The 24,669-nt window shown below is 37.9% G+C and overlaps 1 protein-coding gene across 1 annotated transcript in view; it reads right to left on the bottom strand.

Annotated features, from left to right (window-relative positions):
- CFAP69 (cilia and flagella associated protein 69) overlaps nt 1-19,547 on the bottom strand; it is a gene marked incomplete at both ends in the record, with an annotated part of 30,545 nt that extends 10,998 nt beyond the window's left edge. The window contains 16 exons of the mRNA XM_082479778.1: nt 875-956; nt 2,059-2,177; nt 2,628-2,746; nt 4,107-4,271; nt 5,137-5,353; nt 5,836-5,957; nt 6,042-6,090; nt 8,614-8,734; nt 9,759-9,936; nt 10,061-10,210; nt 12,095-12,193; nt 13,604-13,680; nt 15,665-15,774; nt 16,836-16,901; nt 19,074-19,136; nt 19,395-19,547. Coding sequence (XP_082335904.1) covers nt 875-956; nt 2,059-2,177; nt 2,628-2,746; nt 4,107-4,271; nt 5,137-5,353; nt 5,836-5,957; nt 6,042-6,090; nt 8,614-8,734; nt 9,759-9,936; nt 10,061-10,210; nt 12,095-12,193; nt 13,604-13,680; nt 15,665-15,774; nt 16,836-16,901; nt 19,074-19,136; nt 19,395-19,547 — 1,890 coding nt within the window. The remainder of the gene's footprint in view (nt 1-874; nt 957-2,058; nt 2,178-2,627; nt 2,747-4,106; nt 4,272-5,136; nt 5,354-5,835; nt 5,958-6,041; nt 6,091-8,613; nt 8,735-9,758; nt 9,937-10,060; nt 10,211-12,094; nt 12,194-13,603; nt 13,681-15,664; nt 15,775-16,835; nt 16,902-19,073; nt 19,137-19,394) is intronic.
- Nucleotides 19,548-24,669: the final 5,122 nt, after the last annotated feature.

The raw sequence follows: 24,669 nt of genomic DNA, 5'->3' as shown, positions 1-24,669 counted from the left end.
ACTTGTAAATCTTTCAAGTTTCTGGAATCCTGCCATGCAAAGTTCTATAAATCAAGGAATATGAGGGGAATAAGTGTAGGATCATGTAAGATGCACATATCTGTGTGTAGAATTACATAATATGTTTTGTATACATGCCTCCAGGCTCACGTTTGTGAATGTACTAACAGATTTATTATTATTAGATACTAATTTATTTTTGTAAGAAACAGACTCTAAAGGCAGTGGCTGAGCAGTACCACACAGCACCTATTCTATTTTGTGGCCAGATCTTTTAGCAGCAGCTGAGGGTAGGGAAGGGTCTGCAGCCTTGCACTGCAAGGGCATCAGAGGCTGGCAGTATGACCGCTGAGAATGAGGAAGAAACGAAACAAGGAAGGTGCGTGCTTATTTCGTGAAATGCCTGTGCCAGCTCTAGGTCCAAGACCCAAGAAGTAGCTATATATACAAAATACACGTACAAAGTAACTTTAAACATCAAAACTTTTAAAGCCTTGAAGCATATACTTACTCTGTTCTTATTAACTTCAACATGAAGAACTGAGATGCTTTTCTAAACAGACATGTCATCCACAATAAGAGCATAGTTTGAGTTTTCTTTTAAAAAAGAGTGTATTTTTGGTAAATGTAAAACTCCCTCTGTCAAATACTTATTTAAGAAAAAAAAAAACACAACAAAAAACATGGAAAATCTGTCCAATCATTTCTCATCAGATATCCTGGTGTTTGATTACCTTCCTATCTCAGGGAATTACATACAGTGGTCTTTTTGCAAGTATTGTAATAGTCTTAGGAGATACTATAAAAAATATGCCATTTTCCATGTTGTTTTACTACTCTTTCATTCTGTAACAAAAATAATAAGAATACCTACTGCCAACAAATCCAGAAGGAGAAAAATGCCCTGTTTCTCAAGAAAATAATCCTCTGCAATGTAACATCCAATGACACAGGACCTTTAACAGAAATAATTTCACTCTGTAGAAACATTTTTATGCTTTAGAACATTCTACAATCATCTCATTTATTTTACTGAATTGCATAAATATATTTGGTATGCAACACGCTTCATACCTTCAGGGAGTAGAAAAATCATGTTTTGTATCCCTTTTCATTTACACTGTATAACTAAATATACCCTACTTGACTGCTCTTTCTTCTCGTACAGGTGGCACACCTTCCTTGTAGCAGCCCAAGAAATTTGGCAGGTTTGCAACTAACTGCATTAGAATAAGGATTTGAACTAAAACTAACTCAGTAAAAGAGGCTAAAATTTAGCTAGGTCACGTCCCTGATCTGGCTTATTGCAGGGCTGTGTAAATATTTCTGCCAGCAGAATCAAGGGGGTGATACAAGCAAGACTGTTTCTTTTGGCAACAGCGTTTGATTCTCCAAGCTTAAAATGATCATAAAACCAGCATTCATAGTGCTATTGCTTCCTTCTCTCATTTCCTCACTTATGGTCATTAGCACAGAAACTGAGGGATCTCCTGCATCACTGAAGCCAGTCTTTTCTCCCAGGCAAACGTATCATTTGGATTTCTATATATTTATAAACCTCTGCCTTAGAGCAAATTAACTTTTGTTTATCCTCCTATGTATTGGTGTTCTCTGATAGTAGTCTTTTACAAATTTCTAGCCCAATATATAGCCAGTTTACAAACAATTCTTATGCTTACACAGTTTTTAGCTAATATTGGTCTACTCTTGCCTTCTGTTTACTTCTCTGAAGTTATTTATAGACTCTAACCATACACCTCTCTTAAAAGTTTTAGGTAACTTGCACTCAAGTGTCAGGAGGTTGCTCTGTGTGGGGAGTCAGACTGCTATGTAGGGATTTAGGTTGTCACGCTGAGGCCCTGTTTAGAAGACAATACATGCAAAATATTCTGTTTATTTTGTATCATTTTAAATTAGTCTAATTGTATGAAGGATTTTTACACATTTTAAATAGAAAAAAGGCCTATATGTGCAGAGAAAGGTCATAGTATCACAGACCTAAAATACAAGACATGCCATTTTTAAGAGTTACTGCCACTAAAACACTTCTTCACTAACCACAAGCAGTCAAGTGCACTGAAGAGGAGACGATTATGGCCTAATCCACTATATAACTTCTTTGGATCCATCTGAATGAATGGAATAAGTATATCCACTCCTTCATAGCTGAAGAGTTCCTGTTGAAACATTAGTAAATATTTTTTAAGAAACATATTGCTTTAATTAAATAGCCACATGTAATACAAAGGAAATAGAAAAATAGAAATACTTCTAATGTAATAAACTTGGCCCACTTGTCAGAGCAGGATCTATTTCTTATGATATACATAAGCAAAAAGACATTTTCAGTTTTTCCAATCTTCTAATCCCATTTGTTAACACACTTTCATATATTCATTTAAAAATTATGTAAATTAGCAATTAAATGAGACACTTGCTAGTGTATTTCTGAGTGATTTTGCATTTTAACTTTCACTGTCACAGAAACCAGTTATCAGCCCCGACTTGTTAGCGATGAACTACAATTGACATCTGCTTTTGAATAAAAAAAAAAAGCAGTATCATTTAAATGAAAACATACCATGTTTTGACATTTCCTGCACAGAATGAGGTAGAAGGATACATACCTTTCTGTGGAGATCATTTTCACAGAGAGCAGACAAAACAAATAATATATCAGCTTCGATTTCCAGAAGAATGGCATCCTCTTTCTCTTTAGATTTGTTTGCTGCATACTTCAGGATGTCTATAAATGAATATATTTTATACATGTGAATGTCCTATACACAAGTCAGAATTCTATTCCAGCTGCTGATTTTTAAAAAAATCAAATTTACACGAAGAGATTTTTTAAAGGAATCTACTTATGCCATTGGGTTTTATCTCCTGTGTTTTACAACACAGGACTCTGATGCTGTAGTTTCATGGACTTTACTCTTGGTGACAGTAAATGACAGCAGCTTGCACTGACTTTTTTCTTGTTCAAGCCCCTTGTTCCTGTCTCTGTGCTGCCCCTTGTATTGTGCCAGTGCAATGGATTCAGGGAACCCACATGAATTAAGCAACTCTTAGAAAAAGGCAAAGAACTTACTGATTTGATCTACTGTACAGCCTCACAAACATTTGTACCGACAGTGGAAATGTGGGAGAGACATAAAATACCACCACTGCTGAGAAAATCAGCCTTGGAACCACTATGTGAAAGAGCACGTTCAGAAACAGAACTACTCTGAAGTAAGAAAAGTTACTTGAATCTGATGTGTAAGGTATAGTGTTAATTTTGCTGCCACTAAAATCTGTAAGTTTTCACAGTTTTCACTGGAGCTCAATTTTCAATTGAGGATATAAGATCTTTTATTTCTAGGCTTTCTATTAGAACATACTCTTTGAATTACAAAGGATCTTACCTATTTATTCTTTCTAGTATGATTCTTTCAGAGTACTGGAAACATTTTATTATTCATAGAATCATTTAGGTTGGAAGACCTTTAAGATCATCGAGTCCAATTGTAAACCTAACACTGCCAAAACCACCACTAAACCATGTCAGAAAAGAAAACAGTGTGTAGCAGAACTTAAAACTAAATGTAAGTATGTGTTACTGAACAAGAAAATGCTCTAAATTGCAGGACCAATAGTTCAGCTGTTTTATTCTGCTTTTATTCTTCATAACATTACTGATATAAAAGTTCAGTGTTATTAATTTTCTTCTACTCTAAAGAATGAGGAGTTATGGAATGCGACCCCATAATAGACTTGGATAGAACAAGACTCATGGCTGGACTTCCTAGGGGCTAGCACAATGAAAATAAGATGTAACAAATGCACTATAATAAAAGAAAGAGAGAAGGGGCAGTTTTCACTCTGAAATTACACACCTAGGCTTTTACAGATGTCTGTTTTGCTTAATTCCTTCAATTCTGGGTGTTAAAGTGTAACAAAATTCAAAATCAAATCAATTACATCTTGGATTGTTTGAGGTTTTTTAGTTTTTCAGCAGTCAAAGGAATAATACACTCAAACCACAGCACATGAAAAGGCATGAACATTCTCAGTGTCAGCAGAAATGTACTAATTTAAGTACAGCAATACAAATTGTGCTTTACCTAGTAGCTGGCTAATTGCTCCCTGGTCACACAAATTAAGGTTCACAGAATCATCATAAAGGGACACAACAGATCTCAGCACTCTGAGGCTGTAGCGCATTTGTGCAAGTTTGTTGCCACGACCACCTGTTCCATGGAAACTGTTACCTTGACCAAAGAAAGGATCTGTGGAGCAATCACAATGAATTTTTTTTTTTTGGCAGACAGTGTATGTTCAGAATAATAATGTGCTTAGGAAAAAAAAAAGGCTTATCAGTGTAAGCAAGCTAAAAACAAACAAAATCCTTTAATGTTGAAAGGCTTATTGTTTAAAACCATCTAGTAATAAGCCTTTCAGTGTAGGGCTATACTTTTTACATTCATAAGAAAGGCATGATTTTGGTGAACATTTAAGATTGTTACAACAATTTTTTAATCTTACTTGGTTAATGAGCAGTCTCCAAAACTCAAACTATCTTCTCTAGCATGACATGTAATATCAACCTTTTGATCTCCATTAGACCCAGAGGAAAAATTCCTTCTAGGAAAAGTTATCAATTTTATGACAAAAACTACCCATCTCCAGAAAACCAGTCCATGAAACTGGGCGCAGTTATTTATCTTTTTGCTTAGCCCATACTCTTAGCTGATGGCCACGAAACAACTTTAGTCTGGAAGTCATCTTACTGTGTGCAGCTCTAAGTTTGAGTTAATGCGTCCTGCCTCATGGCAGGAATTACTGGTTGGACTTGTTGCCACAATAAGTGTACCTGGCTAGCTTGAAACACAGGCAGCAGAGATGTGTGGCTGCCCACACAACTGAAGGAATATCGATGTAGTGGTACACAGTGAATGGGGTACCAGCTTATCCTTCAGTAGAAAAAGAAAAAAAAGGTTGTTTTTTAGAAAGATTGGTTTCCTAAGTGACCTATTGAAAAAGAATCATTCTGTCTTCATGATTTTGACATTTTTCCTTCCTGTCAAAGAAAGTCAGTCCAGTTGACTTGTGTTTTGAGGTTACTTTGTATGAAAGCCATGAGCATCTACTGACCTTGGCCTACACACCATTCTAGAAACACAAGGAGAAGAGTATTCGCCTGGCAGGACAAATATTTATCTACTAACAAGGGAGCCACTGAAGCTAAAATAGCAATTGCATGAAGCTGTAATTCTTCATATTGGGCAGCCGACCAGTCATGAAATCCAGGCTTTGGATTTGGTTTTACATAATAAAGCAAAGCTGGCATCACATCATTTTCCCTGAGAAGCTGCAGAGTCAAGACAAAGAGAGAGAGACAGCTTACAGGTTTCACATGCAAATAAGAAAACTCTAAAGCAATGAGTCAACTCTATCTGTCCTATACTAAGAAAATTATTTTTTATTGAGAAAGTGTGTCATGAACAGTACAAGTACAGACAAACGCTGTTTATATTCTGTAGCATTCCCACAAGCTGTGGTTTGTTAAACCTTATTATGTTCTTCACATGTATTTCAATAATGCTTTGCACTCACTTGTCAGCTAATTTTTGTAGCATGGTCTAGGTTTGTAACTTTTCTAAAATAGAAACTGTATGCTGCTTTCAAACAGCAGGACTTGGTCTGAAGCTATGTATGAATTCTTGATTTGGAGAACAGCTGATTTCAGTCTACTGGACTATGCCAGATGGACAGCTAAATAATATTCCTGTGATTCTTTTCAACTTTCTTTTCCCCCCTGCTTACTCTATGTTGTGTTCTGTTACAACTTACCTGTACAGCACATGGGTCTTTAGATAAGACTCCTATTACATTAAATAGTAACTTCTTCAGCTCGAAGTCCTCATAAGAGTAGGTAAGTTTAAGACCTTTTACCAAGGGATTGGGAATTTTAACTATGAAGGAAATTGTAGATAAGTTACAAAAAAATCATAATTGAAAGTAAAAATAGTGTAATTATGCAGTATGAAGTCTCTTACCTTCAGTAAATGTTGCAAGTACTATTAACAGCTTTGTAAATCCACTTTCCTAATAGACATTCAAAAAACATACATTAATTAAATTAAATGGCAACGAAATTAAGACTTAGGATTTAATTTTAGTTTTGCTTTTTTCTTCGGAACACTGAATTTAATGTATCCTATGGCAGAATAAACAGAATTTTATCAAAGAAGAGATCAACCATTTGGACATTGTACAATACTAACTAACTACAGGCCTAAGGGTACAATCAGTTAAACCCATGTCTCATTCAGTACAAGTCTGAATTTGTATGGGGAAGTCCCTAACACATGTATTCACTACTACAATCTACCACACAAGAAAACCGTATTCTCAGTACTGTTAGAGTTGTGTTTTTTAATACGCATTTGTGCACGTGTAAGTTTACACATCAGGGTCATCAGTACATAAAATTCTGTGCCTTCAGTTGTGTGCACTAATACACTTATATCCAACTTCATACTTGTGCATTTACAAGTAAGCACATGAAAACTACATATATGAACATGCATTTACAAATATTACCTGTTAAAAATTCTGAAAAAAAAATATCTCGTCATTCACAGCTCCTAGAGAGCTAACAGAAGGACAATTATGTCTAATATAACAACGGATAGGACCAAGGCCAGGGGGTACCTATGCAGCACACCAGAGGCAAAAGAGCTTTGTTTCTGAAGCAACTGGAAGCCATGGTTACCAGCCCATTGCTCTTCTTGAGCAACAAAATACATTAGCTTGGCCTCAGTTCTCCAGCAAAGCCGCCACAGAGCTTTCCACCAGCTCCCAACAGGAGCAGTGCTCACAGAACACTACACAGACGTCCCCCCAGAATCAAGCGGTCCTATTAGTTTTGCAGCAGCTTTTTAGATGCATCCCCAAAAAGCTGGGCTCAGATTTTTTAGCCTAGCTCTGGAAGTTAACATACACCCAAATGATTTTAACAATCACAAAAATATTGCAAAAATAATTTTAAAGAAATTATTGAAGTACACAACTGTATTGCCTATTAGCTTTTATCTCTATGGCATCTATATTCTCAGCACAAAGCCACTGCAAAGTGGTTAAATAAAAAACAATATTAAAACTTATTTATGTTTTCTCCTTGAAGATTAATGCAGTACTAAATTCTGATGGAAACTAGTAAGCAATTACCAAACAGACAGTTTTGTTCTAACAGAGATAATCATAATTCATATACATATATTTTCCAGTTTACTTGTGGTGAGAAAATTATTTTCCTTTTCAAAGGGTCAGATTCCTGTCCTGGTTTCTGAATTATTTTAAATACAAGACTGAGTTTTCTGAAGTTGCTTGGATAGTGTATTAAGAGAAAAAGAGAACGTTCTGATGAAAATTTCCCTGGTATTATCTATAAGGGAAGATTCAACGCTAATGTTAATGTTTTTGTCTACCTGATATTTATACCTTGTACCTTATCTCCACAAATCAAGTAAAATCTCTAGGGAGGCTGAGAACACAGAATCTAAACATTTTCATTTTTTTCCTTTCATTGAAACAATCTATAAGGAATTAAAATAATGTACCCGGGTTATTTATCTTGTAGGAAAAAACTGCCCTGTTTCTACAGCCAGATAAAGAATTTGAATGTTTTAGACATAAGTACGTTGCTGCAAAAGTATAAGACATTTCATAATGGTTAGTGATAAAATCGAAAGCTTGAATGAAAAATCTGTAATCTTCATTATACACTATAAAATCCATTTAGTAATACAGCCAATTGGGAAACTTCTACTCAAGTTGAGAAATGAATTCCCTGAAAGTAATCCATTCCTGAACAGCCAATAGATCTACAGGAATTTTATTGCTTAATTATTCAGTATGTATGTCACAACTTCATTTAAAGTTCCAAATCTCAACTATAAAACAAGAGAGTAAAAGAATATTAACATCTATGAAGAGTTAACTTCTCTGCAGTTTCCTCATAAAAATTCTGGAATATTACAGAAGAACGAGCCATCTACTTATTAGACAAGTCATGATACTGCATTCTGGACTACATTCATGTGACCTAGTCTTAGAAAGAATTGATGTGCCTCCATTAACTGGATCTAGATATTATTTTCTCAGCATCTTATTTAGAGCTTCTGAGCTGATTTTTGGAAGACCCTTCTTGTTTCTGGTTATGAGCCACAGATACTTCAGTGGAATTTGGGCCATCTGAATACAGCCCGTACTCCTACATCTTCAAAAACCAAATGAGATTTAGTGCAAAACTCATTGTAATAGAATGGCACATCTGAGAATCTGTACAAGAGTACAGGAGTTAACATTTCCTTTTGCCCATGAATAGTGTTAATATCAAATAAGGTTGATGCTAGTACTCCAGGCTAATCACCTACAGATCTGAAGTCTCTTTGAGATAAGGGGAACTGCAGAAAGAAAAATGTTTCTTGCTTAGCAAATCTGAGAAAGAGGAAAGCACTGGAGACAGAGTAGAACAAATACTAGAACTCTTACGGGGAAAAATACTGAGTTTATTATAACAAAGGACAAGCTATTAGTGTCTGGAATGTAACTATATATACTTACAATCATAGGTGCTGCAGGGTTTTCAGCTAGTAATGTGGCAATCACCAAGAGGTCATTCCGTAGCTGACGATCACAATGCCGGTAACCATGCAGAAGGTCTACAAATACTTCTTTCAAAGCACTTAAAAGGAAGTGAAATATATTTTACCTTTCTTTTCATATTCTACTTTTAGACAACTCTGGGCATATGAATCCTCATTCAGCATCACACTTTTCAAAGCCTTAGTGTTTAACTGCAAGAGAAATAACTTAAAACTTTATTATAAAATAGATTCGTATGTGTACCACTAGACATACATATTAAGCATATACACAAGGTGCATGTATTACAAATTGCACCTTCCACTGTATGTGTTGTAATTAATTAATAGAAAGACATAGTATTTACTGAAGCATGGAACTGGATGTTGTTGAATGATTATTGAGAAGAAATAGTCTAGTCCTAAATAGTTAAAATAGTGTAACTCATTAAGGGAGAACCTGTTATTTACTCCAGCAGAGGATCTAGAACGAAGCCTTATATATCGTGGCACAGAATTTCCTACTAATTTTATAACATAAGCATTTCAACAGTACGGTAATACTGGCCTACTGAGCCTAACATGAGCTTGAAAATGGTGCAATTAACTTCATCACAGAAAGCAATAAATAGGGCTATGCCCCCTGCACTGTGCAGCAGAGCACCTTGATCTCCCTCTTGCCCTGTAACAGCACCAACAGTGGTGGATCGCTGTGTTCATGAAATAGAGGCTTGACAATGAAATAGTTTTGGAGTTGACTGGATGTGCTTTTAGCTGGACCCTGGCCACTGAGTTTGTAAGCTACATGGCAGGTACCCCGGGTATCATATATCATTTCCTGGCATCTCACAGGCCACAGTGCTATCTAACTTGCTGAAACAGAAACAGATGGCTGAGGTGTCTAAATCATGGGCTGCTTGGCTATGAGGTCTGATCCAGTAGCGCTTCCATTTTTGAGAATCAGATGTGTTAATACTGAAAAATTAATGAGGACTTAATACGAGACCTCCATTCCCCTTCTGTATTTTCCCTCGATTCATTTCAAACAAAATGCTACACAATGGCAATGCTTTAGATGTCCCCAAAATTACAATATTAATTCATAAAATGCTTCCCTGTACTTACTGTACACATTCCAAGCTACTGAGCTGATTAACAACTTCTTCTTTTGAGGTGTTTTCTAACAGGTTCCATAGGATTTCTGAGGAGCGGAACACCAGCTGTCCTGAGGGATCAACACCATTTAGATACAAACAGAGTCTGCTGGCTGCTTGGGCCTTCATCATAAGTCTGCAATTTACTCCTGAAATTATGAAAATCTGAATAATTAATTCCCTGTAGGTCAGTAAGTGTTTTAGGCATGTTCAGAGAACAAATGATCCAAGATCAGAAATAATGAGATTGTTGAAAGAACAGTTTGTACTAACCAGAGCTGGAGAGATGCTGGAGAGCTTTAAGTACCCACAACTTCTCAGTAAGTTGATTTTCAACTAATGCTAGTGACAAAACGAGAGTTTCTGCTAATCCTCCTAATTCAGCCATCTGAATTTTATAGTTTGCACTTGTTGGCTGGTAACCTGCACATATGATAGCTTTAGTTATGATGCAGTAAATATTCAGAATTTTGGTTACTTCATAAAATATTCATCTTTTCTCAAGAAAGGATTGAGAACTGAGTATCGTATTTCCTTAATCATAAGACCACTTGAGAAAAAAATTCTAATAAACAGGAGCTGTTTTTCTTATATCTGAGTATTTATAGTGCCTAAAGCATATCCAACAGACTTCCCTCAAGAACACTAAAATGCTATATAAACAAATTAACTGCTTCCTAGAATTTACAGAATGAAAGAACAAGCAGGGTTATACAGAGGTGAAAAACCTTTTTCAGGTCATGCAGTAAGTTGTTGGTGTAGGACCTAGTTGTCTTCTGTAGCCTATTCACTAGAGAATTAATGCCTTTTATTATTGTATTACTTAAAATATGTGAATCCAATCTTTGATTTATAAGCTTGACTTTCTAATGTATCCCTGTTTTTACTTTTGTCCATGCATATGCAAATCTGTATTTTCTTACTGAATTATGGGGAAAGGGGAAGCATTGAGAAAAGAAATTTATATTTATATATGCTAACTCATGAAAGTAAAGTTTATCTTAAATAGCTTAAAAATATATATATCAAATGACATGAAATGCAGGATTGATAAATGCAAATAATACACATGGTGAAACAAGTTTTAACTAAGCATAAACTCTGACAGGCTCTAAGTTGGTATTGCTTTATAGGTAAGAGAACTCTGCAGGACCAAACTTTGGCAAGATTTACACATATGCTTAGAGATGAAGAATTTGACTTAAAAATCAGATTGAAATACATTCTTCATTTTTCAGACTACATATCTTATTTTCTAAACCTGGAGGAGAATAATAAAATCTCTCAATATTTAACATACACTTATCTTGATGGAACTGTTTACAGATATACAACTAGATGCACACATAGCTTGCAGAATTTGAGTCTTGTCTGTAAGGCAAAAAAAGATTTCTAGGCTTTCATATTTCTAGAATCTTGTGAGGGCTGTTGCAGCTGCAGCTTTCAGGCCTCCTAAAATAAATGAAAACCAGCAAGAGGGCACAGGACCTAGTGTCGCGCTAGGAACAGAGCAAGGGAGCACACTGACATCCAGCATGCTCCCTCACCTGTGCTCTGGATCCACACTGTGACAACGTTCATCTGTAGCTTGGCTGCCTATAAATCTAGCGCTGTCTCACAACACGCCATCTTGTGCCCCTCTGGGAGGAGATCCATGACTGACTTTGCCTGATAACAGCCTCTGGCACCATCATAAGAGTCAAAGGATTAAATAGCAGTGGATTCTGATGAGAGCCTGCCTGCCTATCCATAATACCAGAGGATCATGCTTGAGCTCATATGCAGGCATCATCAGCCTTTTTCTGCAGAGAAAAGTCACACAATTTATTCAAAGCCTATCCTCAAATGTGTCCATATAATATGAACTCAATCAAATTTAGATGTGCTTATGTCTATCCCTCACAAGCAACACAAGTGAAACCAGAGCCGCTTCTCTCCAGGCTACAAAGTTGAAAATTACATTTCCCTTCTTATAATTCTGATCCTAACTACTCTTTCTTCCTCCATTATCCACATTTCAGAGAACTTGTGACCACTTCATATTTTCTGGATGCTATGTAATCCTAATCCCATAAGTATAACAATTAATTCCTTGTACAGTGATGAACTAATTTCAGATTTTGAGTATGCATTTCTATAAAATCATGTTAATTGCACATTTGCCAATGCTATATATTTAATACATGAGATACAGTAAGTATAGTTATAAAGAAAAATTACTCCATAGCTAATTAAAAAAGCCATTTCAAAGTAGCTGGGATCATAAACACTTGATTTCTTGTGACACCTGAAAATACTGTGCTTTACCTGAAGGTAGTTTTCTCGGTGGCTCCATATTATAAAAGCTAACAATACACTTACAGATTTGTATTCTAACTTGAGAGCTTGGCACCCTCATCAAATAACCTGTCAGAAACAGAAAAAATATAATTTATGAAGTTTATAATTTTTTAGAAAGTCATCTTAACACTTATATTTACAGTACTTAGTGTTTCCTTTGGTCATACCCCCTACAAATCTGTCATTTCATGCAAAGTTTGATCATAAAATACTCAAGGGACAGGGACTCCCACACTGAAGAGGACAAAGGGATCTCAGAGGAGTAGTGTAAGGTTAATCAAAAAGTGACCTCCTCTGCTTTATGGCTACAGAACCTTATAAGAGACTGGATGTTATTCCAGAAATTGTGGAATTCAGAAGAAAGCTACTACACTAGGCTGTCGTCATCATTACCAAGTCAGAAACTCTTCTTCTAGCAGACATGATATGACATAGAGGGAACACAGAAAGAGATCCTTTGCCAGAAGATAAAGAGAATTCCAGTGAGAGCTACCAGTGCCTAACATGAATAATATAAACAATCTTTTAGATTTTAGTGTCTTTTTTGATATGCTACTCCAAAGAGAATCTGGAATTATCTGAAACCAGGAGGCCATTCTGCTATCTCCTTGGACCTGTAAAAATAAAGACTTCTAAAATTATTTTTTTCTCGCTCATTTCAAGGATAATCTTTTTTTTCTGTATGCGACAGGCTGATTGTGCTACCTCTTCACTATTTAAATCTTACCATTAAGCGAGCTGATATATCACTCCTGCTCTATTCTGAATTGGTTTTGACCTACAGTGCTTGCAGTATTTTCTTTGAAAATCACAATGTGACATGCCAGGTCATAAAAAGATATTTTGGTACTAAGAGGTCTAATGACATTAAGACATGACTTTGACACTGTTTCCTCAACAGCTCTCTTAAAACAGATTTCTGAAAGATAGAAGCTCACGGCTCAGATGCAGCAAGAGGCTGAAGTCAGAAACTGCTACTCCTAGTAAAGCATGGCCCTAAACTGATGTGTATTTTGCCTTTATAGGTCTTGGGTTTTTGGGTTTTGAATGTTTGAGCTGGTAGTCAGGAGTTACTATTTCTCATTTGTTTCCTCCACTTGGTTTCAAAAAACCCAGGAAGGATACAAGTTCCCTTCATCCCAGGCTTCAGTGTTTATAGGAACACCCCAATTTCTCAGAGCAAAATGAAATGAAACAGGCTATAGACAGGTTTAGTTCTTCAGCTGTACTGATAAAGTTATCTCACGTAGCTTCTGACATTGGCAAATAGGTAACTCTGCTAGCTAATCTGCAGTTCAGCTGTACAGCAAGATCAGAATGGTTTCTAATACTAAAAAGCACAGAGGACTGAATGAATAATTGAAAGAAATTACGTTTACTAAGGAGGTAACAAGTAATTAAAATCATGCTAATAATACAGTTAATTTTATTACACCATAATAATAATTCTATTGTGGCATATCAGTTTACTCTCACCCAGTTGTGCAATAGATTTTGAAACTGTCCCGGAAAAGCTTACTTCATCTGACAATTTCTTTTTTTGAAATGGTAACCTGCAAAATGAAATTGTAAAATATTACAATTATGCTTAAAACACTGCAGAATAACACTGAGGTCACCAGAAAAGCTCAATAGCTTTTCTCTTCTTCCTTGACATTTTTCGCAAATAAGGACACTCTTCCCAGGACGAATACATTCTTTGTAATGCTGATTTTACACTGGAAGTTCCAGTTCCATAATCTGGCAATTCCATTTTGGCAATTAGTGGTACATGTTCATAGATAACATTTTCATAATTCATACTTGATGCAATAAGAAATACTGAATAAACAAATGTCATCCTGGAATTTAGGCACTATCAGACTATTGCAGAGCTAGACTGTGCATAGACGTGTGCAGCGGTGGAAAAAAAGGATCATAATACTGGGCAAGACCTCTTGAAATGGATAAAAATAAAACCAATAAACTGACTCCAAATAGCCCAAGGAAAAATTTATTTTTAAAAACAGGATATTATGAAATATTCAATAATGTTTGCAAAGTACTCAGATATGACATAAACATGTAAGTGCTAAAAATTCTCTAACAATAAACATTACAATATTATGCTAAGGTCTCTGCAGCTCTTTGTGTAGAAGCAGCTTTCCGGTAGGTTTACCTCTGTAAACACAGCCAGAGGAAAAGAAAGGAGAGAGCAAATAATGGCACAAACGTGTGTGTATGTGTGAAGAAACAGACATTGAAAAAAAGTGTGAAGAAGAAAGGTAAACAGAAGCAGTTATGAAAGAGTGGAAAATTTTACTGCAGTAGTTCTAGTATCTGAAAGGAAATTTTAAATAACAGCCCCTCCCTCTAGTTACAGGCTTCTCTTTGTCATATGAAGTAGTAGTGAATCGTGGGGGAATTTCCATAGTACAGAAATTAAAGCAAAACCCAAAGGTGTAATCTTCCAAAATACATTCATTGCAGAAAGCACAATTATTGCTGAACTGCTGTAAGAGACAGAGTCTTACTCACAACTACATTTTATTGACTTTATACACTCATTCTCAGTTTTCTCACGCTTCTGCCAAACACTGAAGAAAATGAAACTTTGTGATGTACTTTCTTATTCTCCACTGTGTGGCAGCAAAGGAAAGCAGTACAACTGATGGTGCTCCAGGAACCAAAAGATTCAGCTGGGTTCTATGAGTTTATTAAACCTAACAGCTGAGAGGAAGCTATGTAAAAACCTATTTGAATATCTGGTTTACTATGTGACTCGTTTTCTGTCTGACATAATTTTTCTCTTCCTTATTTTGTCCAATTGTAACTAAACACAGGAGTAACTGTAGTAACAAGCATTCCATAAGTAACTTAAATTAAATTACTGAGGAGGAGAAAACTACTGACAAGTGTGGATGACACCTGAATTTTAATTCCACAAATAATTTAAAGTACAGTATGACAATGAAGATGCCCAAAAGTTCATGCAATATGCTTTAAAAGTAATTATAAACCCCAAATCCTCCAACTGTTGTTGTTCTTTCTCTTCTGCAGTATGGCTTATCATTTCGTAAAGCTTACCTCCAGGTATTAAAGTGTCTTTGTGTCACCTCAGGTTTTTAAACTTACTTAGAGAGCTTGTTTGAAACAGCAAAACATATCTCAGCAGGAGTTAGCTGCTGAATCTTTTGAGGCCAGCAATCCCAGAGCAGCTTACTCAGGCACTAGAACACCTTGGGGAGTCTTGCTTCCAAGCAAGCTGGGGCCAACTACAATACAGTTTCGAATGACATAATACGTAGCTCCACAGACACTGAACTGCTAATATGGGTGCCTCTTTCATGCCAACGGAAATTGAAGTCAAGGAAAATACAGTTCATGAAAAGGAAGGGTGATACAATAGATGCCTTGCAGATATAGATGCCTTGTAGATATAGATGCCTTGTAGATAGATGCTGTACAGATATGTCAGTTGCCTTAGAAAATGTATGAACGTGTTAATAAGCAAATAAGCAATGTTTAAATCTCTAAAAGAAGGGCTGAAGTACTTACCCACATAATTTAATAAGTTCACATAAAAGCTCAGTGAAAGCTTCTTGTTCATTCAATTTTTCTGCACACAGGTTAAGAATTTCAATTATTTGTGCTAAATCCTTAAGGGGCTTTTAATTTAAAGTTAAGGAAATCAGATTGTACTGCTATGAATCAGAAGAAAAAGTTGAAAACTGTATTCATCATACTTCAAAGATACAACCAAGAAAAAACAAGGCCAATGCTTTCAAAGGTAGACATCTAAAATGAAGCATATGAGTAAATACTTAGGCTTTTCAAAGCAGCCTTACTTTTACAGAAGTACAACTCTTGCAAATCTGATTTAGCTTTCTTATCAGCTGAATTCACTGGAAGCTCAGCATGGAATATCTAAAAATATAGGATGAAAAATGTTTACATCACAGTGTCATATTTACCTATCTAAATTCTGAGACAGCTTTGAGGTATTTAAATTCTTTTCCACTCTAGTCCCAAGTGACTAACTAAAATTTGAAAATCTGGACCCAAACACATATTATCTAATTTAGGGTAGAGGGACAAGATCAAAACTGAACAGATCACTGAGACTGAGAAGTTACTACCAATCCACTGACTCATGGAAACTGCTTGTAAGTACTTAGCCACAACTCAGTTGCGAAGTACTGTGATAGCTTAAATCACTGTGGCCATTAGCTGAACTGTATGAAATTAATCACATTTTTCCATATGCCCACACCCTCCCTAGTACTTCCAATTATTGAAAGCCTTTTATTTTGTACTCTAAATATGAAAAAAGTTTCATATAAATTAGTCTGACTATTTTTCTGTAAAATGTCTCCTCACTGGAAGTCATTGCTATTCTATCTGCTGCTTCTTAAGTAGTGACAATTACTATGCTTGTCTAGTCTGAGTTGAAAGTACACTAATTACATTTTGAACACTTTCAACCACTGTACAGGTGAGATCCCTCTACTGAATTTCGTAGCAAATGAAGCTAGCATCCAAGAATCTTGCTAACCTACCAACTTTTGGCTATGTACGCACAAGGCAGCGAATGATGAGAATGTATGTGGACCACCACTGCTCTCCATGTGGAAGCACAGCACATCATAAGATGCTTTGCTGAAAAGTCAGAGTATTATCATACGTAAAACACCATGACTTTAGAATTCTACAGTAGCAAAAAGGATACAAGCCCATTTTCAAAACGCCTCACTACCTTCTTGAGAATTTTCAGCTGCTCTTTTTCCAAATCTTTCTTAAGTAAAAGAATGAAAAGCAGGTTTTAATTGCAGTTTGCCTTAGAACACTAAATGCTTATGTTTATCCCCTTTTAAGTTTAAATGAAAGTGGAAAACAGATTAAAAAATCACAAGTCAATGAAATTCTGAAAGTGCTTTGCAGTAGGGATTAGCTCCTTGATCAAGCCTCATTTCTAAGTACAGAGTCTGCACTCTTCTAACAGAAAAGGCTTTTTAAAACTATCTTTTGTTCAAATGCATGGGCTCTTTCTCTTAAATTCCTTGGGATTTTGTGAAAGACAACTAAGAAAACCAACCTATGTCACACATGACATAAATGGGTGAAAATGTGGCTTAGGGTGGAGCTCTGCCACCACTAGGAAACAGTCTGCAAATTCAAAGTTGAAAACAACTGAAATGGGGATATGTCCAGGGTGTGTCAGTGATATGCAGCATTCATTCCAGCTCTTCTGAGCACCTCCGTGCTGGGCAAGAGCGCTGCAACTTGAGGCAGGCCAGAAAGTTGTTTCAGGAATCTACAAGCCTAGAATCCTAAGGGCATTTTATCATATATTTTATACTCTCTAGAGAAGCTGTAAACAATATCATCCAGCACATTTTTCTTCAGTTGGTAAGTTTATTCTATTGGCTCTGTATCAAAAGTGGGGGAAAAAGGTCATGAACTACTTCTCTGTGGGACACTAACTTAAACTGTGGTAGGTTTAATCAAGTTCTTCTTTTAAGAATATAAACCATTAGGTTTTTGGATCAAAAATAACTGACGGCTTAGTGAATTTAGTCTACAAATCTTCTTGTGGAGAGCAAAATCAGTCTGTAGAAGTCCATGAGATGCTGCTCTCCTTTGTGCTGAGGTAGACATATTTGTTCCTCAACACTGAACTTTGTATATTTCTCCCTCCTTTAAAATCACTCCCCTGGAGAAATGTTAGTAGTTAACTTGGGCAATTACATAAATTCCTGACATACTTGCAGTAACTCTGTATGTATTTCTGTTTCTTAGCTGTAGGTTTCAGCACTCAAAAACTCCTGGATAAACTAGAAATTTTGCATGTCTAGTTTTCAAATGCACACGCTTCAGGGTTGGGTTTTGTTTTGTTTTGTTTTGCTTTTTGTTTGAAAACAGCCTGTGTGAGGATGTACTGGGTTATATCTATATCTATATTTTTTTAAAATATAAAAACATCATTGATCACATTCTCTATTACAATGACCATCTTTAGAATTGTTCAAATACCAGTATGAATACCTCATCTTTGTACTCCGTAGCCCCAGACACCAGTACCACATGGACAAACTCAAGAAGTGGGCCTGTGTGAATCTCATGAGGTTCGACAAGGCCAAGTGCAGGGTCCTGCTCCTGGGTCAGGGCAACCCCTGATATCAATAAAGGCTGGGGGATGAATGGATTGAGAGCAGCCCTGAGGAGAAGGACTTGGGGGTGTTGGTGGATGAAAAGCTGGACATGAGCTGGTAACATGCGCTCACAGTTCAGAAAGTTAACCATACCCTGGGCTGCATCAAAACAAGCATGGCCAGCAGGTTGAAGGAGGTGAGACCACACATGGAGTACTGCATCCAGCTCTGGGGTCCCAAACATAAGAATGACGTTGACCTGTTGGAGTGAGTTCAGAGGAGGGCCACGAAGATGATCAGAGAGCTGGAGCACCTCTCCTACAAAGACAAGCTGAGAGCGCTGGAGTTGTTCAGCCTGGAGAAGGCTCCAGGAAGACCTTATAGCAGCTTTCCAGTACTTAAATGGGGCCTACAGGAAAGGTGGAGAGGGACTCTTTATCAGGGAGTGTAGTGATAGGATGAGGGATAATGGTATTAAATGGAAAGAGGGTAGATTTAGATTAGATATTAGGAAGAATTTTTTTTACAATGAGGGTGGTGAAACACTGGAACAGGTTGCCCAGAGAGGTGGTAGATGCCCCATCCGTGGAAACATTCAAGGTCAGGTTGGACGGGGCTCTGAGCAGCCTGATCTAGTTGAAGATGTCCCTGCTCATTGCAGGGGGTTTGGACTAGATGACCTTTAAATCTCCCTTCCAACCCAAACTATTCTATGATTCTGTATAGGGTGGGTACTAAAGTAACCGTATAAAACATTTTTCTAAGCCCCATTACTACTTGTGTAACTGAAATAATGAGGTATCAGGCTTACTTACTGAGTCTGAATCTTCAAGGAGTTTGATGACATGATTCAAATCCACTGATCTTAACTGTGCGTCCTGGAAAAGTCACACTTTTAACATTTTATTTTATTTTTTAGACTGTGCTTTAAAAGTGCTTAAACCTTAAAAATGCCACGTTGAAGCAACGTGAATCTACCCACGGACGGGTAAATCCAGGCTGCGCGTGGAGCACAAACTGAGGCTTGTTCTCAGCCCGAGGTTGTGGCCAAGCCAAGCAGGGCCAGGCCAGGCCCTCCCGGCCGGCGGCGGCGGGAGGTGGGCGGCCTGGTGACTTCTGGCCGCGGGGGAGCTCACCTGCACGGCGTCGGGGTCCGCGCCGGCGTCCGAGGCGTTCCTGCGCCTCTCCCCGCCACAGGGAGAGGGGCCGTAGGCCGGCGACAAGTGCGGGGTGCGGGCCGGAGAGCGAGAGGGCGCCCGTGAGGCGGGGGGCTCGGCCAGGGAGGACATGGTGCCGGGCCGCCACCGCCGCCCGCCCGCGGCAGCAGCGCGGCCCCGCGCCGTTGCCATGGGAGCGGGGCGGCACCACCTCCCGCCGCCGGGGCCCAGGCCTCGCCTGTGGGCCCCCCCCGCCCGCCGAGCCCGCCCGGCTCCGCCTGCCGGCCTGTGGGGACCGCCGGGGTGTCGGGAGCCGGGGGCAGCTGCGCGCCCCGCGCTCCCCCCCCTGCCCCGCAGGCCCCAGTCCTGCCCCTCCGCTTCACTCCGGTGCTACATCCCTGCACCCCTGCGGCGGCAGCCATGTTTTATACCCTCCTGCACCCTACCAGTAATGCCATTTCATGCCATGTTATAAAACGCTTCCTCAGCGACAAAAGCATTTCCCTACCCCTGTGCAGCGCAGAGGCCGGGTTTTTCCCACTTGCTGGGGAGCTGGGGGAGAGAGGCTGGTCGATCTGTAACTGCTGATCATGAAAAAATCCACCGTGAGAGACCACCGTGACAAATGCTAGCGCAGATGGGACAGCCCGGCCTGGGGTAGCCTGGCTGTGGGGAGGAGGGTGCAAGAAATAATTCCTCTGCATAGACCGATATGAAACGGATGATCAACGCCTGGAAAGTAACAAAGGCAGGGACAGAAGCGTAAGGGGATTTGTATGTTTTCCACTTGCTCAGTTTTCATCCCTCAGTCTGCTACAGCATCTCTTGGCTGCGAGCACAGCTGCCCCTGTAGGGATACACGTACACCTCACGGGCACGCAGTCTGATTCTGAAATGCCGTCTCCGGGATGGGAGCATAGCCGAGCCCGCCAACGCCAAACTGCCTGGGAACAGCAGGCCCTCCCTGTGCTGGGTTAAAGCCTGCAGGAGGAGACATGGGTATCCAGAAGCCTCTGCCGCAAAAGGTGACACCTCGCGGTGTGGTCACAGGCACTCTGCAGGGCTGTTCGCTTCAGCTGCCCTTGGCAGGATTTGGACAAGCTGCGCATACTAACTATAACCAACACAGTTCTTATTTTCATTCTTCCCAGCGTGCATGCTACACCCCTCCCATTTCATACCTGCCTTCTTCAGAAAGGAGTAAGATGCATATCATGTTTAGTACTCACATATGCTCTACAGTTCTCCTTTTGTCAAAGGGAAAATACACAATATTGCATGTGCCCATCCACACTCTGCGTTTTATAGAAGTTCATCCTGTATACAACTCCAAAACGACAGCAAAAATACAGCCTAGCATAGAATGGGAGTCTAATTTGGAAAATGCAATGACCACTTTGACATCCATAACTTGCAGAGTTGCATTTGTAGGAACACAGGTCACATACAAAGGCAGGACCCGTAGACATTATAGCGCATTCACGTAATGCAACAACACGGCTGCCAGGGTTGGAGCTGGTGTTTGATGCTTTTCATCCATCCATGTACACACATCTCTCCATTCCCCTAACCATTTTACTAACCCTTCCATGTTCCACCTAAACGTTTGTTTCTGTGAATGTTTGTCTCAGTGGCTGTCTTGTATCTGGGCCTACACTACTGGATGGAACAAGATTTTTTTATTAAGCATTTGAGATGAATTGTAATGACAATGCTTATAGGTCAGCAAGTAGTTAGTGCTGAACAAACTAACTGGATTATATATTTTTTTTACTTGGTGCCCAGATACTTCAACTAAAGTTGTATGTATTCAAAGTTTTTAAGCTTATGAAAAAAAAAGCACTAAAATTTAATTTTATTGTGGTTTAAGTGGTTTTAAGTTCTCTTGCCTGTGTTTTGAATGACAACTGTATAAAGAACATACCTAAATTGGGCAACTTAGTCTGTAAATTATAAGCTTAGGTCACATGCCATTTGTTGGCTGACTGTTCCAAAGATCATATTGCAAAGCTCCATTTGCTCTCTGTGCACCTTCTTCATAAATGAAGCTTTTAAAAACTGGGATGAAAGCTACACTGTGCAAGTTTGACTACAGGGATTCTGCTGCCCTCGGCAAATGGCAAATGTCCATCCTCAAAAACCTGCAATCAACTGTGAAAATATTTACTCAACAGTTTTCCACCCCAAACAGGCTTGTATTGTATTTTTATCACATCTACCTCTTCCTTTAGTAACAAATAACATTTGAGACATCAAGGCTTTAGTACCTTACTTCTAAGAGTATTAATTCAGACGTATTAAATGTTGTCTTATAAATGCTAAGAAACATGTTTTAAAAGTAAATTTGATGTAGAAAGGACTTCTGTTTTGACTGAGGACAAACTCTTTTGGTGTGAAGAGACATGCCAGCAACCTCTCTTCTTGAGGTAAAGTTAAATTTCATAAAATGACAGGAATGTGTAGTCGAACATGTAGGACATGGCTGTGTATTAAAAGATCAAGGTTCCATATCTAGGTCTGCCATTAATCTCCTGTTGACTTTGCTGAGTGAATTATTTCCTCTACCTCTCTGTATTTGCTGTCTTACAAACAAGGTTGCAAACTTTTGAAGGACTGTTACTCAGTACAGGATGCACCTTTCGTGTGCTGCAATGGGGCTCTCCAGCCCTAGCCAAGTGATGTCTTTTCCTTGGCTGTATTGAACTTATAGACATTTTCCAAAGCCACCTGCACTGCTTATCAAAGATGACATTGAGCTCTTTGTAGTACAGAAATCAGAATCTTTCTAAGAATCAGTCTGTTGACTACTTGTCTTCCTTTTCACTCTCATTTCTTTTTTTGGTCAGTAGGAAGGGGAAAAAGAAGCGGGGACATAGAAGCAGGAAAGTGCAGGACTGTTCTGCCAGACCCTCTGTGTTTGATAGCCACAGAAAAAAAGAAAAGGCACGTGAAATGGCTGGGACTAGACTCAACCTTAATCCTGTAAAGTCAACACAGCTTCCAACATCTGGATTTACCTACCTATACTATTAAAATACAGTGTTCAGGTCATTGGGTGGTATGGATTTGAGGGCGGCTTTCACACTGAACTTTATTATTGTAAGGAAATGAAGTAAGTCACAGTAGACAGCACTTACAATTTTGTACAGTACAAGGTACAGCTGGACAAAGGTGTACGTTCAGGGCCCCAGCTGCTAACATAGTATCAACACTCATTAAAACAAGCACTGTGATACAGAGAAACAGGGTGAGACTGAAGAAAAAGCTAAGAAAAGACAGACTTCAAGGACCAAAATGTTACTATCATGTCAGGCGTGGCACAAATACATATTAAGTATTTTGAATTTAAAAAATACCTAAATTCCATTTGGGAAGCTATGTAACTTAATGTCAAAGCAATGTGAATCCTGTCAGCTTCACTGACTCATGCACCTTGACTTCTCTGAACTCAGAACAGTTTATGCTGCTAACCTCTAGTTAAGTAGGATTTCACCTCTCGTATTCTCTTCCTCTTTCCTCTTATGTTGGCATAAGCCTCTCTGGAGAAAAGTTATATATTTTCAGATGAAGGATTGCAAAGTGGTTCACCTGTTTTTCTCATTTAAACAGTAATGCTTTCTCACACACACAACCAAACAGGAAGAGTGTCTCCACCTGGCAAACTTACTTGTGCCCAGCAATCTTACTTTTTCCAAACTTTTTGTTTGTTGAATGAAAAGTAGACCAAATATATATGCTGATAGTACTGTAGTGTTCACTCTGTGTTCTGAAAAAAATGGAGAATACCTTACAGTAGGATATGCGATATAGCTTTCCAGTGTGTCTGCGTGAAATACCTGTTATCCAGCCATTGCAAAATAAACAAATTGCTCTTTAGATTTTTTTTTATGAACTTGCATTTGATTCCTACCTCTTGGAGAAAATGTTGATCGGAGCACACATGTATTATAAAGAAAAGCAAGCTAAAATTTATTATGCGTAAGCACAGAAGAAAAAGCCAAATACCTGACATTGACTTTTTATTGATTTTTGTGTAAAACACAGTCTATGGAAAAATAGATAAAAGCATTACTAATAATTTATAATAGCCCTGTTCAGAGAGACAGCACAAACAAATTGACAAACACAACTACAAAGAGAATATTGCACGTGGGAGACATACTATGCTCACTGCAGGACACTGCCAGCAAGGCATGAGAAACAATATATATAACAATGGAGATCATTGTTCAAGTCATTTCAGTGTGTCACTTATTTTAAAGGCTGTAATCTAATTAATTCAAGCAGTATCATATACTGATACAATATCAGTACTGCAACATTACTCATAACATTGATAGAAAATACTACAGGATGAATAGCCAAGAAATAAAAAACTTGTGTATTACGAGGTGCACTGTCTGAAAGGAGCTACGCATATGCATCCATTACCACTGCATATATGAAAAGATTATACTGAAAAACTCAATCTATCTAATTTTATGCACCTGATATATCTAACTTTCAGAAGAAATCTTCACATTCAGAGGAAAGCTGTTTCCTAACTATATTCATACCTGTGAAATTTATAGCCTCTTGGGAACTCATTGCCTTGTATTAATTAATAATCTCTGTAAGTGCTAGCTGGGCAGCATGTATACCCAATAACATATAGACACACACAGAGACATACTATTTTATAGGCAATTAATGCCAAATAAAAATACAAATGTACTTTCTCATGTTCGCACAGCATATAATGCACGATGCTGGAACAAAAAGTTAAATGTGACACCGATTCACAGTAACCATTACCACAAGCTAGATATGCAAAGAACTTGCAAAATAATTAAAAAATAATTAATCTCTAAATAATTCAAGAGCACAGGTACTTAATTAACTTGTACATATTTGCCACAGTTAATAGAACTGTAAGATAAAACTAAAGACCCATATGGAACCTGTAATAGAACTGTATTTTAGACACTGTTAAGAAAGAATACCTTAATATCCATAGAAAACAAATAACCTGTTAGTAAATACAGAGGTTTCGATTTTCTAATATGATGTGTACAGTTCTGTATTACATATTAAGCACTATTCTTTTTTACTGAACAGTAAAGAAGAGAAATAAAGATTATTTCATTATTCATTTTTAATTAGGCAGTAAGCAATTTATATAAAGCTACACAAAAATATTTTTATACCAGTCTATTAGTCAAAATATGTATTTATTCTCCTAAGTAACTAAGACATCTAAATGAATTTAGTTGAT

Source organism: Vanellus vanellus (assembly GCF_965231255.1).
Source record: "Vanellus vanellus genome assembly, chromosome: 2".
Classification (NCBI taxonomy): domain Eukaryota; kingdom Metazoa; phylum Chordata; class Aves; order Charadriiformes; family Charadriidae; genus Vanellus; species Vanellus vanellus.
Note: the sequence above shows the minus strand (reverse complement) of the source record. Positions and strands in the feature narration are given on the sequence as shown.